Raw genomic sequence first — 15,371 nt, forward strand, 5'->3', positions numbered from 1 at the left:
AGGGGGAAAATGTACCAACAGTTTCATCTGACCAGCGACGGGGTGGTCTGCTTTTCATCTTTCAAATTGGAATAAACGTCTTTCATCTCCTCTGCTTTGAGGCCCTATGATGAAAGGCGGCAGTGCACAGGGAAACCTGCGTAGATTCTCAACAGGCTAGGCATCCATTGCTTTCTCTGTGCCTGTTTACTTGACTCCATCACTGGGGGAACGATTCAGAGATGATTCACTCACTCATTCATTCATTCATTCATTCATCCGTCCCTTCAATCATTCAGCAGTATCTTTTAATATGTGTCCAGCTTCCCGAGCTATAGTGTCGTGAGGGCAATGGACAAATTAATAACACAGCACGTCTAAGCGAGCCTGAGTTGGATCAGGAAATGCTTCCTGGAGCAGAGGATGTCTCAGCCGAGTGTTGACAGATGACTCATATTAGCCAGGCAAAGTAAAGGGAAATGTATTCCAGACAGAAGGAACAGTGTGTTCAAAGGTTGATTGGTGAGAAGAGCAAACAGCCCAGCCAGGAAACAGATGCTAAGGGCTGGGTTCACCTGGGAGTGTGGTGGGACCACAGTCTTGAGAGATGAGAGATGGGAGATACACAGGTGTATCTCCTGAGCAGGTAGAGGAATCTGGGTTTTTATTTTGAAGCCAGTGGGGGATCCAGGGGTGGGGGGTACTAACCTGTCCAATATGCATTTGTCTCCACATTTGTTGGCTCACGGTTTTCTGGGAGGCTAAGTGGTGGTGGGGAAGGAGTACTGAAGGCGAGTCTTTTCTTCCCATTAGTCATGTTGTCTTTGGATGGCAGTTAAGTTTGGGCTAGACCAGCACGTCTCAATCACCCTCCAGGGACGTTTGACAATATCTGCAGACAGTTTTGGGTTAACACACTGTTGGGGGGTGCTGGACGGTGGAGCCCAGGGGTGCCGCTACACATTCTACAGTGCCCGGGACAGCCTTTTCAAAACACAGAATTATCAGCCCCATGTGAGTAGGGCCTGGGCTAGACCCTTGCTTCTTGAAGGGTGGTCAGTGGGCCAGTAGCGTCGGCATCACCTAGAACTTTGTTAGAAATGCAGAATCTCAGGCCCCAGGCCCACTAAATCGGACTCTGCAGTTTCACAAGCTCCCCCGTGTGATGCAAGTACAGTCAGGTCTGAGGAGCCCTTGTGGAGGTGAGCCCCAAGGCCTACCCCCTTCTGGTGGCCCTGGATGCCAGGATCAGTGGAAAGCCTGGACAGGGAGTATCAGTCTTCCATGCACATCTGCTTGTGTGACGTTTGTTCCAGGCTTATTTTAACCGCGTGCTGGGAATCCACGACACCTGCGGCGTGCACTACACCTTTGGCTTGCCAGGTCTGCTTGGAGGGATAGTCTACATTCTGCTGATGTTCTATGAGGTCACCTGGACCAAGAATAGCATGTAAGTCACTTGGCTTATCCCCCTCACACCCCATCCAACTTAGGAAGAAATGTGCCCAGAGCCCTCAGCATTCAGACCCAGGCACTCGGCAAATATTTGTTGGCAAATGCAGTAATAAATTCTACTGGGATCCCTGGGTGGCTCAGTGGTTGAGCCTCTGCCTTTGGCTCAGGGTGTGATCCTGGAGTCCCGGGATCAGGTCCCGCACTGGGCTCCCTGCATGGAGCCTGCTTCTCTCTCTGCCTGTGTCTCTGCCTCTCTCTCTCTCCCTCTCTCTCTCTCTCTCTGTGTGTGTGTGTGTGTGTCTCTCATGAATAAAATGGATAAGGTCTTTAAAAAAAATTAATTCTCCCTAGCCCCTACCTCTCCAGGCCCTGTCTCCTTTCCAAAAGGGACAGCCCAGGTACAGGGCAAAGGCAGACAGCTCTGAGCCCCGGCCCCCAAATCAGAGCAAGTGAATCAGGCCCAAGCCAGACGGATCCCTTGTTTAACCCCTGGTGGTTTAGGTCTCAGTGAAGAGAGTGTCATGGAATCAGACTCGTCTTGACCTCTCACTAGCTGGGCCTGCTACCTAACCTCTCTGAGCCTCACTACCTACTGTCAAGGCAGGTAACCACGGCGCCTCCCCTCATTGGGTGGTTGGAGGCTGCTTGAGGGCAGGTACTTTGTGGTTAAAAAGGATTTAATACTTTAATGTAGGAAAATGCTGAGCACAGCCCATCTCTGAGGCCCAAGAGGAGACAGGGTGAGACCAGGGGCCAGGGAACGTGCACCTGGGATCAGGCTCTAGAACACCTCTCTGAGTCCGCTCTCCCCAGGATGGGACAGTTGAGGACCAAGTAGCTGTCCTCTCATCTGGGCAGGAACCCAGCAAAGGGAAGGGCAGAGCCACAGCAATGACTTCCCACAGGGAGGCCTGTGGTTGGCTGGAAGTGAAGGGCACAGGCTTCAGGGACAGACGACCAGGGTCACACGGACCAGCCGGGTGACCTTAGGCACGGTATACTCAAACTCTCTTCAAACCTCAGTTTTGATCTGCACGCTGGGATAATAACCGATGTCCCAGGGCTGCTGTGAAGACGCGGTGTGGAGGAAACACCCGGCACAGGGCCTCTTGTCTGCACGGTGGTTATTGCCACTGCTGCTTCTATATGAGAAACATCTCTGTGTACGGAAGGAGGGACAAAGGACTGAGCTGGGAGTCAGAGCACTCAATGTGACATACGGAGAAACTACTTAATAGCTTGGTGTCCCTGGACAGCACAGTTGGCTTTCCATTCGTTCCTCAGCGTTTGCGGATTGGATTTCCTCTTCAGGTGAGCAAACGTGAAGGTTTGCACGCGGTGCTCCCCCGCTGAGATGAGGCAGTGTTTCACAAATTGTGGGATTTGAGTGGTGTAAAGACACACTTAAATAACAAAGAGTCATGCAGGACCGATGCTGGTTTTCAATTATTCCATCCTTTGATTGCACCAGGGAGAAAGTATGTACTCCGGTGCTGGTGCTGAGTGTCTCTGAGCTTCTGACCCCTAAGGTCAGACGTAGAGGCCAGCAGAGGCAGCCTGGGGCTGAGAGCTGAGACTCATGCTCAGGCTGCCTCTGGGGGAGATTTTAGCAACACTCTGTTTTCACTGTATCTTTTTACCATTACCTCCCATTTCTCTCTCATTTACACTGGTGACTCAAAGTTTCCTTTTAAATACATTTATTTTAGGGGTGCCTGGGTGGATCAGTTAAGGGTCTGATCCCAAGAGTTCTGGGATCCAGCCCCATAAGATCAAGTCCCACATCGGGCTCTCTGCTCAGTGGAGAATCTGCTTCTCCCTCTCCCTCTGTTTCTCCTTCCGCTCATGCTCTCTCTCTCTCATTCACTCCCTCTCTCAAATAAAATCTTTTCTTAAAAAGATTTTATTGGTTTATTCATGAGAGACCCAGAGAGGCAGAGGGAGAAGCAGGTTCCCTGTAGGGAGCCTGATGCAAGACTCGATCCCAGGACCCCAGGATCACGTCCTGAGCCAAAAGTCGATGCTCAACCACTGAGCCACCCAGGTGCCCCTAAATAAAATCTTAAAAAAAAAATTTATTTAAGTGTAAAAAAAAGTCCATTTAAAGAAAAATATTTTAAAAATGAGTATCCTTGGATTGCCAATATGGCCAAATTTATGAAGGTAACCCACAAATGCTGAAATCTGGGAAAGATCTGTCTGGCCTTCGTGGGTAGACAATATTTGAAACCCAAGAGCCACCCATGCTAAGCCAAGTGATGTTGGAGATGCTGGTTCACTTTCCTAACCTGGATCTCCTCATTTGTGAAACAGGACACTAACAGCTGGCTCAGAGGGCTGCTTAGCACTCCCCTGTAGGGAGCCTGATGCCGGACTTGATCTCAGGACCCCGGGATCACAACCTGAGCCAAAGGCAAACACTCAACCATTGAGCCACCCAGGCAACCCTAGCTTCTATGCTACCATTTAATATTACTCAAAAAAAAAAAAGTTTTTGTAGTATAATCTATATCCAGAGAAGTGCAGATATCATAAGGGTGCCAGTTGATGAATTTTTCTGACATGCCCATGTAACCAGCACCCAGAACTCCTTCATGTCCCAACCAGCACCTGACTTCTAACACTATCCATCAGTTTTGCCTACTTTTGTCCTTCGTGTACATGGAATCACACAGGGAGTCTATGCTCTCGTGTGCTGGGCTTTTATTATTCTACATTGTAGTTGTGAGACTCTCCCATATTGAGTATCTCTGTAGATTGTTCATCTTCTTCTCCTTTTTTTTTTTTTTTTAAAGATTTTATTTACGTGAGGGAGAGCAAGCAAGAGAGAGAACACAAGCCGGGGAGAGGGTAGAGAGAGAGGGAGAAGCAGACTCCTCACTGGGTCCTTGATCCCAGGACCTTGAGATCATGATCTGAGCTAAAGACAGATGTTTAGCCAAATGAGCCAGCCACCCAGGTGCCCCTAGACTGTTCATTTTCACTGGGCGAGAGTGTTGAATTGTGCTTGGGTTTACTTCATAAAGGTGACTGAGTGATGACATGGAGAGGTCCATGTCATTGAAGGGAAAGTTTAATGTTATAGTTCTCCTGGAGATGAGAGGCACAGCACACCACGTAGGGCCCCACAAGACCTTATCATACCCCACAAGACCTTATCATACCCAGGGACCAGCAGAGAGGGGGAACTAAGACTATGCCTTCAGGTTAAAAGGGGTGGGGTAGTGGGGGTGGGAGGCAGGAGTCCCCAGTTGGGCAGGAAGTGAAAGTGTATGTTAGAATTTGTGGTTAAAGGAGTTTATAAAATGTATTTTACACTCCCATGAAAGCTGACTTGCTAGAGAGAGAGAGCAGTAAACAGTTTTGGCTGTTAGTTGGGCCCTGTGGTAAATGAGTGCCATGTAGACAAATACAGGATCTAAGAAACACATTTAAAATAAGTGTTTCAGTGTGAATACAGAACAATTTGTCTATCCATTACTGATGAGCATTTGGGTTCTTTCCAGTTTGGAACGATTATAAACATTCTAGTATTGCTATGAATATTCTAGCACTTTTTTTTTTTTTAGAACATACAAATGCAGAGTGCCTGGATGGCACATTCAGTTAAGTGTCTGCCTTTGGCTCAGGCCATGATACGGTCCTTGGATGGAGCCCTGCATTGGGCTCTGTTCTCACCGGGCAGCCTGCTTCTCCTCCTCTCAGGCTCAGGCTCTCTGTCTCTCTCTCAAATAAATAAATAAAAAAACAAACAAACAAATAAAATCTTAAGGGAAAAAAAACCCATACAAATGCTCTTCTGTTCAGTAAATGCCTAGAAGCCCAATTGTTGGATCACAGCATTCATATGGTCCATTTTAGAGGATATTACAATCTTCCACTGTAGTTTCTGTCAGTCCAATCATCCATGGCACCTAAAACTTCCCTTTACCCTATATATTTTCCAACACCCCATATTTTCCTTCTTTTTGTTTATCCACTTAGGGACCAAATATCATTTTACTTTTAATTTTCCTGATGACCAATTTAAGCGGAGCACTTAAAAGCGATATGCTTTTTGGACATCTGGATATCTTCTCTTGTGAAATGTCCTTTTTCTTTCTTTCTTTCTTTCTTTCTTTCTTTCTTTGGCCCATTTTTCTGTTGCATGGTTCTGTCTTTTTATCGATTTGTTGGAATTCCGGATATAGAACTTTTATAGAGTCACATAAATGTATTGTGATTACCTTCTCCCATTTTGTGGGTTATCTTTCACCTTCTTAATGGTATCTTTTGATGAACAGCAGTTCTTAATTTTAAAACAGTTCAGTTTGTCATTGTTCCTTTCATGTCTGTGTGTCCTATTTAAGAAATCCTTGCTTACTGCAAAGTGACAGAGATGCGCTTCTCCCAGGCCACTCCATAGTTTAAAGTGAAGTCCTGGGGGTGCCCTGAAGAGAGAGGACAGGGAAGTGTGCTCAGCAGGAGGGGGTAGGGGAGATGAGCTTGACAACCATGCTCTACTCCACCTTGCCCTAATGGAAATAGAATTTGCATCTCCAATTGCCTGATGAAGGAACTTAGGGCTCGGAGAAGTTAAGTGACTTGCCCTGGATCATGCAGCTAGTGACAGTCCTTGGACTTGAACCTGGGTTTTCTGCCTCCTGGTCAAGTTCATCACCCATAGGTTCTGAGAAATGAAGTCAGCCAAAGGGGATCCTGGAGTAACCCCCACTCCCTCCTCCATGTCTGTATGGTTTTGCAGGAACATGACAGGGGACTGTGTCACCTCGGGAGAGGACATTTGTTCTTCTGATGGCCCTTCCCGACAGCATCACTGCTGATGTAAACAGTCCTGTTTGACCCCAACGACCTCTACAATCTGATGCTTGAATATGACTATATTCCACTTTGTCATTTCTAGGGTCTTCTTTCAGTTGTTCATTGACACTGGGGTACTCAGCTTGGCCATAGCTTCAGGTCTGATAGCTGGTATTTTGACAGGTAAGTGTGAGACCACCTTCTTTTGCCCATGGTCCAGGACACAGGACCTGAGGCCAGAGAGCATCTGCCCCATGGCCACATGAGTATGTGCCCATCTCCTTCCCTATGAGTCCCCACAGCTCTAGCCAAATGATGCAAAGGGGCTCAGACCTTGAATAACCACAGAAACAGAATCACATCATTTCAGAATTAGAAATGCCCTCAGAGGGACACCTGGGTGGCTCAGTCAGTTAAGCATCTGCCTTTGGCTCAGGTCATGATCCCAGGGTCCTGGTATCAAGTCTTGTATTAGGCAGGGAGCCTGTTTCTCCCTCTGCCTGCCACTCCCCCTGCTTGTGCCCTCTCTCTGACAAATAAATAAAATCTAAAAAAAGAAAAAAGAGGAAGGCCTTAGAGGTCACCTGTTGTAACCAGGGAAATTAAGAGACTTTTTGGAGGTTATAAGTAGGAGTGGGTGGCAACTTGACAGCCTCTTAAGCTCAGGGCTGCTGATTTCACCAAATTTTGTACAGAAAGCCAAGGAAACCTTTATGCCAAAAAGTTTACCTTCATTCCCTGAGAATACTCAGACTATTATTTTGTTCAGCAAGTATTTATTCAATATCTACTATGAGCCAGGCACTACTCCTCAGCAGTAGGGACACAAGAGTGAACATAACAGGTTCCCTGATCTCGTGGAGCTGATGTCCTTGTGGAGGGGGAGGGGACAATATATAAACAGATAAGTAGAGCAGTTACTATGTCAGTGATGGTAAGTGCTATGAAGAGAAACAACTCAGGGTAGAGGAACACAGAATCAATGTGAAGGTGGGGTGCTCTTTTTGAAGGGGGGAAGGGAAGAATTATTTAATAAGTTGACCTTTAAGCAGAAACCTGAATGGAGAGAGGGAAGGAGACACACCATATGTTTATTTGGCAGAAAAGCATTCCATGAAAAGAGATAGCAAGTGCAAAGGCCCTGAGGCAGGAGCAAAGCATGCTCAGTGTGGCTGATATGGGTAGAGTGAAAGGGAGAGTGGCAGGGGTTGAGAACAGAGTGGTAATAAGGAGCCAGATCATTCTGAGACACGGGACACCAGTGGAAATCTTTAAATAGAGGATTGAAGTATGCTTTTGCTCCTGCAAAAGCAAAGATCCTTAGGGAGTTACTAATTTGCCAGTCTTATTTATATGCTAGGTGAAAATATGATTTCTGTCCAGAACTGCTCACTTTTATTCTACGAGCAAACAGTTATTGGTGAGACATTCATATATTGTGTCCCTAAGCAGGGAATGAATGCCAAATAAGAGACAAAACAGCATAAGCAGACATAAAGGAGTGTATGGCCCTGGGCACATCAACTCTCTAGGCCTTGTGTGGCTTCTCTGTAAAATGAAAGGACCATGGTAGGTAATCATTTGACTTCTTTTCCACTCCAAAACATGTCTGAAGGTACTTTTTGTAATTGCCTGGGTGATTTTAGAGAGCAAGATGGACTAGAATTGCTCTAATATACTGACTGGCCTTGAGGTGATTAGTTAAATACAGATGAGACAGATGCCTCCCTCCACAAGTTTACATTCTCTTGGTGATGGCTAGTCTGATCCTGAGTAGGGTTACTGGATTTAGCAAGTGAAAAATACAAGGCACCCGTTTTTTAAATTCAAAAGTAACTGAGCATCCTGTATTTTATCTGGCAACCTTCCCCCGGCCTATGACATCAGTCACCATTGTCACCAGTATTCAAAGAGTGACAGGACACTGACTTGCACTGTCTACCTGGGAGGGTTTTTTTGTTTGTTTTTTGGGTTTTTTGTTTTTGCTTTTGTTTTTTGGCGCTTGCCTAGAGTTAAGAAAGAGAATAGAATATTGTTCTTCTAAGAGTTAAGACCAATGAGAGTTGCGCTTTATGTGTGGCTTTGAACAGAAGAACACTGGTGAATAAAAAGAACATGAACAAAGGAAGGGGGAAAGAGGTCACTAAGCAGCCAAGGTAGCACCAAACTGACTCCCTAAAACTGAGCATTTTATTTTCCAGGAGGCCCCCCCCCCCCCCCCCGCCGATTTGGGGCCTGTCTACACTTTTACATAAGAAACATTCCTATGCACAAAACAAAACAAAAAAAGGAAGTAATCCTATAAGCATGGTTATTGGGTTTCCCAGTTTGAGCAGATTAGAAATGGCAAGTTAGAAGGGACATAAGTTTCTAGAGGTAAGGCACACTGGTAGAAGTAGGAGGTGAAAGCAGATAGACTAACGGAAGAAAAAGAAATTCTGAAAGCCAAACACTAGAACGTGGAAGATTGGGCTGCTAATAGAAGCCAACAACCCTCAACAGCTACATACTTTCTCTGCATTATATAGCGCATTTCATAAATGGATGTTCCTAGCAACGGCTCCGATTAAAAAAAAAAAAGTCTGTGTTTAGTGTTGTCGTAAGACAAGAAAATATAGTCTATTTTAGATGGATTTTCGTCAGTGGTGAGTAAGCCTCAGCTATCTGGAAAGTTCGTGTAGGTGTTAGAGATCATTTCTGAATAATTCTAGCTAAATGAGGTGTGCTGGTGGCACTGTACATGCCAGTGTCGGTTGAAGGTGTGCATTACAAAAGGAAAATGTGAATAAGGACACGCCTACTCTTGTTAATCATACTATTTAATACAAGCGGACCGATCACCATGAAAAACACACCTATAAAAATCCATCAGTGGCATTTCCCTGATTCATACGAAAGGTGAGCAATCTCTTCACGTATCCTGGGAAATTCAGCTGACTTTGAGCAGCAGAAGGAATACACAGGGCCAAGCTCTCTGGGCAGAGGCTGGGTGGGTGAAAGAAGAATAGGCACAAAAACAAGTTGTTATAAATGATTTTCCTAACTATTCAAGTGAATAGTCATGAGCTGAGGTCAGAGTTTATTGGAGCCAGTGACGCTGGGCCTACAGGAGCACCCAACTGGAGTTGCTTTCTTTCTTTTTTTTTTTCTAATTAAAGGTTTTATTTATTTATTCAGGAGAGACACACACACACAGAGAGAGAGAGAGAGAGAGAGAGGCAGAGGGAGAAGCAGGCTCCATGCAGGGACCCCGAAGTGGGACTCGATCCCTGGTCTCCAGGATCAGGCCCTGGGTCGAAGGCAGGTGCTAAACCGCTGAGCCACCCGGGCTGCCCTGGAGTTGCTTTCTGTGGTAGCTCTCTGTATTCTAAATGGATCAGCTTTCAAGTAGAAGCACCATCTGACAGGGCTCTTCTGTTCCACCTTGGGAAGCGTGTCGGATCTGTGGCTATCGTATACCTCTCAATACAATCTAAATCCTTTGGAGCTAATTGCTCTCACCAATTTCTTTTAAAAGATGTCTATAGAATTAATAAAGCTGGTCCAGGGAAGGCCAGCGCTTCAATGTGTCTGTCTCCAGGCTATAGAAGGAAAAGGGAATTTGGTTGAGATGACCAGAATTGGCATAGGATATATTGATTAACTTGGAGATAACAAATGCTGTGTTCTAAATGTTTAACATGTAATTATGAAATTTAACAGGTTTGGTCTTAAGTCTCAAAATATGGAAGGCGGCTCATGTGACTAAATATTTTGATGACCAAGCCTCCTGGGAGGTAAGATTTTTAATCTAATGTCATAGATGTTGAGTGAATGAACTTAAGAAGATATTATATCTGTATTTGTTGACTTGGGGTTTGTGAGAACAAAATAAAAGTGTGTGTGTGTTGGTGAGGGCTGGGGAAGAAGTGGTAAAGGTTACATTTCCCTGAGGCCTCAAAGTCATTGAGGGTCAGAAATGTGACAATGGCCACTGGCCACACGTCTCCCATCTGGAGTCATCAAAATGGGCAAACAGTTTGATGTAAAAGTGACAAGATCCTGTAGTGCAAGAGCCAGAAGGACTGCAGGGGGCCAGCAGGACCAGTCTCACCTGATAGACGCACCGGGCAGAGCCATGACTGTCTGAGTTCTTGCGGCAGAGCTGGATCTAGAACACAGCTCTTGACAAATGATGGCTCATGGACATAACACTAGTACTCTAGGAGTCTGGGATCACTTAGCCAAAGGACAAGGAGCTCAAACAACGCAGCTGCTGCTGAGGATCTCTGCTCCATGTAGTGTTTGCTGTCATGACTAGGCTAGAAAGAGGGTCAGGCCTTGTTCCTGTCACCCCACTGCCCTCTTCCCTTTGGCCATCACTCATAGTTCACCAAGCACTCTGATGTGCGTCACCTTGGGTAGGTCCCATTTGATGCTGAGGTTGGCTAGACAAATACTGCCAGATTATAAATGGCAAGTGGAGGCTGACAGGGGTCAGGCTGATGCCTGGCATCACCATACCTTTGTGAGTGGCAGAGATGACACAGGAGCTAGGCCTCCTGAGTCCCAAGGGAATCCTGTCTCCACCTGGCACGCCTAGGTACTGATCACTAAAGGGGTAGAGAAGCAGCCTCATCCTTGGCTTTGGCATTAGTGTTTGCAGAGGCAAAACAGAGAGAACCTGCCTCTTCTCCTTTTCCTCATTTCTTCTCTTTCCTCTGCTTCTTCCCTTTCCACGTCAAAGAGTTTACAGAGGCATAGCTGGCTACGACACACATTATTTCAAATATACAACTGGATACATTTAAACATAATTATATGCCCACAAAACCATCACCACAGTCAAGATAATGACCATATCCATTGCCAACCACGTATTCTTGTGCCTCTTTGAGACTATTCCCTCCCTGCTCCACCCTGTTCCATCCCCAGGCAACCACCAAACTGCCTTCTGTCCAATAGATTGGATACATTTTATGTTCTGTCTGGCTCCTTTTACTCATCAGAATTATTTGGAGAGTCATCCACGTTGCCTGTAGACGATCTCCTCTTGTACCAGCTTCTCCCTATAGTCCGTCTCCTCAGTTCCCACAAGTGTTCTTACCCCTTTGGCAGTGGCAGAGCCATCTAGTGAAAGGACTCAAAAAACTGGTTTAATCCATCCAGTCATTCCACAAATATTTATTGAGCAACTACTATATGCCAAGCACTTTGCTAATTAACCAGGGATGCCACAAATAGGACAAATATCCAGCTCAATTATTTGAGTTGCAGTAAGCATTTACTGAATAAATGAGGAAATTTGAGGAACCCCACCTGACACTGGGCACTGCAGCAGCAGGTGAAGGGGAACAATGGGTATGGATCTGGAATGGGAAGACCTGAATTCCAGCTGCTGTGCTGCAAGGTTTCAAGGAAGCAAGTTCCTTGACCTCTCTTACTGGTAAAATAAGAATGGCAATCTTTGTTCTACTTCACCGGGTTGTTTCAAAGACCAAATGAGGTAATAATGTCTGTAACTACATTCTATAAACTGTAAAATGCAAAGCACCACATGAACGGGAAAGCTTATTACTGAGGGTTTAGCCAACCATGAAGGAATGCATAAGCATAATAGTTATCATTTATCGTAAGCTGACAGTTTCCGATTTTGTGCTAGATACTTTTCAGCATTATCTGATTTTTTAAAAAGATTTTATTTATTTATTCATGAGAGACAGAGAGAGGCGCAGAGGGAGAAGCAGGCTGCATGCAGGGAGCCTGATGTAGGACTCGATCCCAGCACTCTGGGATCATGTCCTGAGCCGAAGGCAGACGCTTAACCACTGAGCCACCCAGGCATCCCACAGCATTATCTGATTTTATCCTCATGACAACCCTGCACAAGAGTGAGCATCCCTGTCTTAAGGATGAAGAATGGGGCGCCTGGGTGGTGCAGTCATTTAAACATCCAACTCTTGGTTTGGGCTCAGGTCATGATCTTGGGGTCCTGAGATCTGTGTGACACTCTCCCTCTGCCCTTCCCCACTGCACCCTTTCTTTCTCTAAAATGAATACATGAATCTAAAAAAAAAAAGATGAAGAGTAACTTATCCAAAATGATAAAGCTAGTAAATGGAAGAGGAATTTGAACTGGTGTCTGGCTCCAAAGACTCAGCCTGTGTGTGCTATGGGCTGCTCCTGGAGGACAGTGATGCTCCCCACCCCATAGGCTATTCTGATTTATCCTCTTACAGCTGAGCAGAACATTTGTTTAGCAGTAGAACAGAGCTTTCATTTGAAAAGCCAAATATCCATTAAACAGGCAAGAATTTAAGCTTGTAAAGCTGATAAATCTCGGGGTGACTTTTTTTTTTTTTTTTTGCAAACCATCCAGAAAGACGTTTTAATCATTATCAAATGTCCTAACACACTTCAGAGAACCAGACTCCTGAGTGTTGGAAAGGACATTCCTTCACTAGTTGCCCAGATCATGCCAGGCAGTTCTCGGGCTGGGGCACTCACCATTCCCCAAAAGTACCCATCTCATCCTTGGATGGTTCTATTACTAATTAATCATTCATTCACTAATTAATTCCATTTAATATATTACCTAATATATGGCAGAGTTCTTGTGTCAAGAGCTGGAGACAAATCTAAGTGAACTGCGGCTCTAGATCTCAAGGAACTGCACGTACTAATCCTGTCTTCCTGCACATTACAATGATCTTACCTCAGACACTGATTTACCAAAATTCAGTTCCCGACAGTTTTTCATAAATTCCTTCCTTCAATTTTTTATTTCAATATAATAATCAGATTTTATTTCAAGCTTTCCAAAGCACGAGGACTCAGTGACATCCACTTATTAAAATTAATTCCACAGTTAACCTATCTGAATAAAATAGCTTTTTTGTGTCTACTGCAGGCAAGCCCCTGTCCTGGGTACTGTGTGAGGGTTCAGAGAAACTAAGGCTTTCACCATGTAGAAGGACTAGATCTTTCTTTGTGCACAGCTCTATCTCTTAAGCACTGAGTAAGTAATCCTGGCAGTAGCTGCTGGACAAATGAGAGGAAGGAAAGGTCATGAGTTTGGGGAGGTCAGGGACAATGGGAACTTTGGAGCTGTGTTGGATTTGGCTAAGTGGAAGGAATCGAAAGACATTCCAAGCAAGGGGAAGGTTGTGAGCAAGAACCAGAGAAGCATGAGGCAACTTTGCTCAGTGGGTCGTCGGTAAAGGGAAGGATGAAGGGTAGGCTAGAGCCACTGGAATCATTCTCCAAGCTCCCAAAAGTTTAAGTGGGGAAATGATACGATAATGGTTTAGAGTTGAGTAGAGTAAGATTAAGCTCGCAGGATGGATTCTGAAATGAGTGCAATATGCTGAAGATCATCCATTGGCTTCTGAACAAGTATTTGCAGTTTATTTTTAAAATGATTTTATTGCCAAGAAACATAAACAGCACCACTGTTTTAGCATATAAATGCCTCAGAATGTGTTGAGTTCCTCCTGCTGTGTTATGCAAAAGTCTCAAAAACCTAGCCCTGTCACACTGGTATCACCCCTGCTTCTGATTTAAAATACACATTCTAGACACACAGTAAGGATCCAACAAATGCTTGTCCAACAAAACTGAGGAGAGCAGGTTTCTAGAGCAAAGTAGGAAAACAGATTAGGAGCCTGCCAACTGACTCCTCCTTTCTCGGAGAGGCCCGAAAAGCGCCTTGTTCTGGAAGGCAGGTCTGAATTCGAGTACTTGTTAACTCACTGCAGGCTAGGGCCTTCAGGCAAGTCACTTGCCTTCTCTGGGGCTCAGTTTCTTCATTTGTAAAATGAGATCAAATTCCATATTCCGGGATCAGACAGTTCTGGGTTCTACCTCCTTATTCTGTGATCTCTCACAGCTCGTTCTCAGCTCCACGGACATAGTAATATCTCACCAGGTTGTTGTAAGGATTTAACGATCATGTGTGTGAAGTGATTAGCACCCTTATCCTTAAAAAACACCCCATAAACGTTAGCTACTCCGATTTCCAGTTCTACAATTCTGATTGTAGAGTCTATAATCTATAATCCATGATTCATGTTACTCGACGCTCAGTGATTTATGTCAGGGTGTGACGTGGCGCCACTGAAGAACTTAGGATATGTTCAACTTGCAGAAGAGAAGACCCAAAGGAGACCTGAGAACAATCTTCAAATACTTGTAAGATTTCCATGTAGAAAAGGACAAATATTTTTTTTTCTATGCTTATGTTTCTCCAAAGAATTTAACCAGGCCCAATGGGCAATGCTGAATACATTGCTAACGATTTGAACTTGTCTGCAAAATGGACTGAATCACTTCATGGGTAGTGCGTCTGCTGTCACTGGGGGCATTCAAACAAAAGCCAGATCACTATTTATCAATGACTCATGTAAAGAGCTGTAAGAAATGAGATCTAATAGTTCTTCCAATTCAGACTTTGTGAAAGATACTCTAAGACCTTTGTGATGGGATATTTTGGTCAACATGTAAGTTTCCAGAGATTAAGCCAGAATCAATGCGTCCAAATTTTAAGACGAATGAATGGTTCATCTGTGATAAAAATGTTTGCTTTGCTTTCACAGTTTCCACATTTGGCTGTTGGATTTTAAGCCAAAGCATCCAAGAAAAACAAGGCCTGAGAATGAGACAACTTCCTGTTACTGTTGCCTCCCTTTTTTGTGTGTATGACAAACACTCATTACAGCAAAGTCTCCTTATGTACAATGGAATGAGGTCAGAGATAAATTTGATATTAAATTAAAAACTTATTTAAGTGGTAATTTCATAAGAATTCAAAATAAATGTTTGGTTTTGCTAAAGATTGTGCTATCATTTTCTTGGGTGTGGACATGTAATTAAGATATTGGTTCAATTTTATTGACAATTCTTACATTTTTCTCATGCTTAACAAAGTGTGCTATGCTACCCAGTGAACTCTTATCTACGTCAGCAGAACGGAGAATATAAAATAGGGAAAAATGAAGAATTCACTTATATTTAGTCCTGTAATACGAACATTGTGTTTCTATTCCAGCAGTTTTCACAAGGTAGTTCTTAATCCCTGAGCACATTCTGTATTTAACTGTAGGGAAAGACGTTGTGGTCAGTTGTGGAGCTACACCTCAAGATTAAAAAACTAGTTCTAC

At 44.5% G+C, this 15,371-nt stretch overlaps 1 protein-coding gene across 1 annotated transcript in view; it reads left to right on the forward strand.

Moving 5' to 3' along the window:
* RHCE (Rh blood group CcEe antigens) overlaps positions 1-15,044 on the forward strand; it is a 36,144-nt gene extending 21,100 nt beyond the window's left edge. The window contains exons 7-10 of the mRNA XM_041767360.1: positions 1,296-1,429; positions 6,338-6,417; positions 9,937-10,010; positions 14,808-15,044. Coding sequence (XP_041623294.1) covers positions 1,296-1,429; positions 6,338-6,417; positions 9,937-10,010; positions 14,808-14,834 — 315 coding nt within the window. The 3' untranslated portion in view covers positions 14,835-15,044. The remainder of the gene's footprint in view (positions 1-1,295; positions 1,430-6,337; positions 6,418-9,936; positions 10,011-14,807) is intronic.
* The last annotated feature ends 327 nt before the right edge of the window (positions 15,045-15,371 follow it).

The sequence above is a fragment of the Vulpes lagopus genome, chromosome 8 (genome assembly GCF_018345385.1).
Source record: "Vulpes lagopus strain Blue_001 chromosome 8, ASM1834538v1, whole genome shotgun sequence".
Taxonomy (NCBI): Eukaryota; Metazoa; Chordata; class Mammalia; order Carnivora; family Canidae; genus Vulpes; species Vulpes lagopus.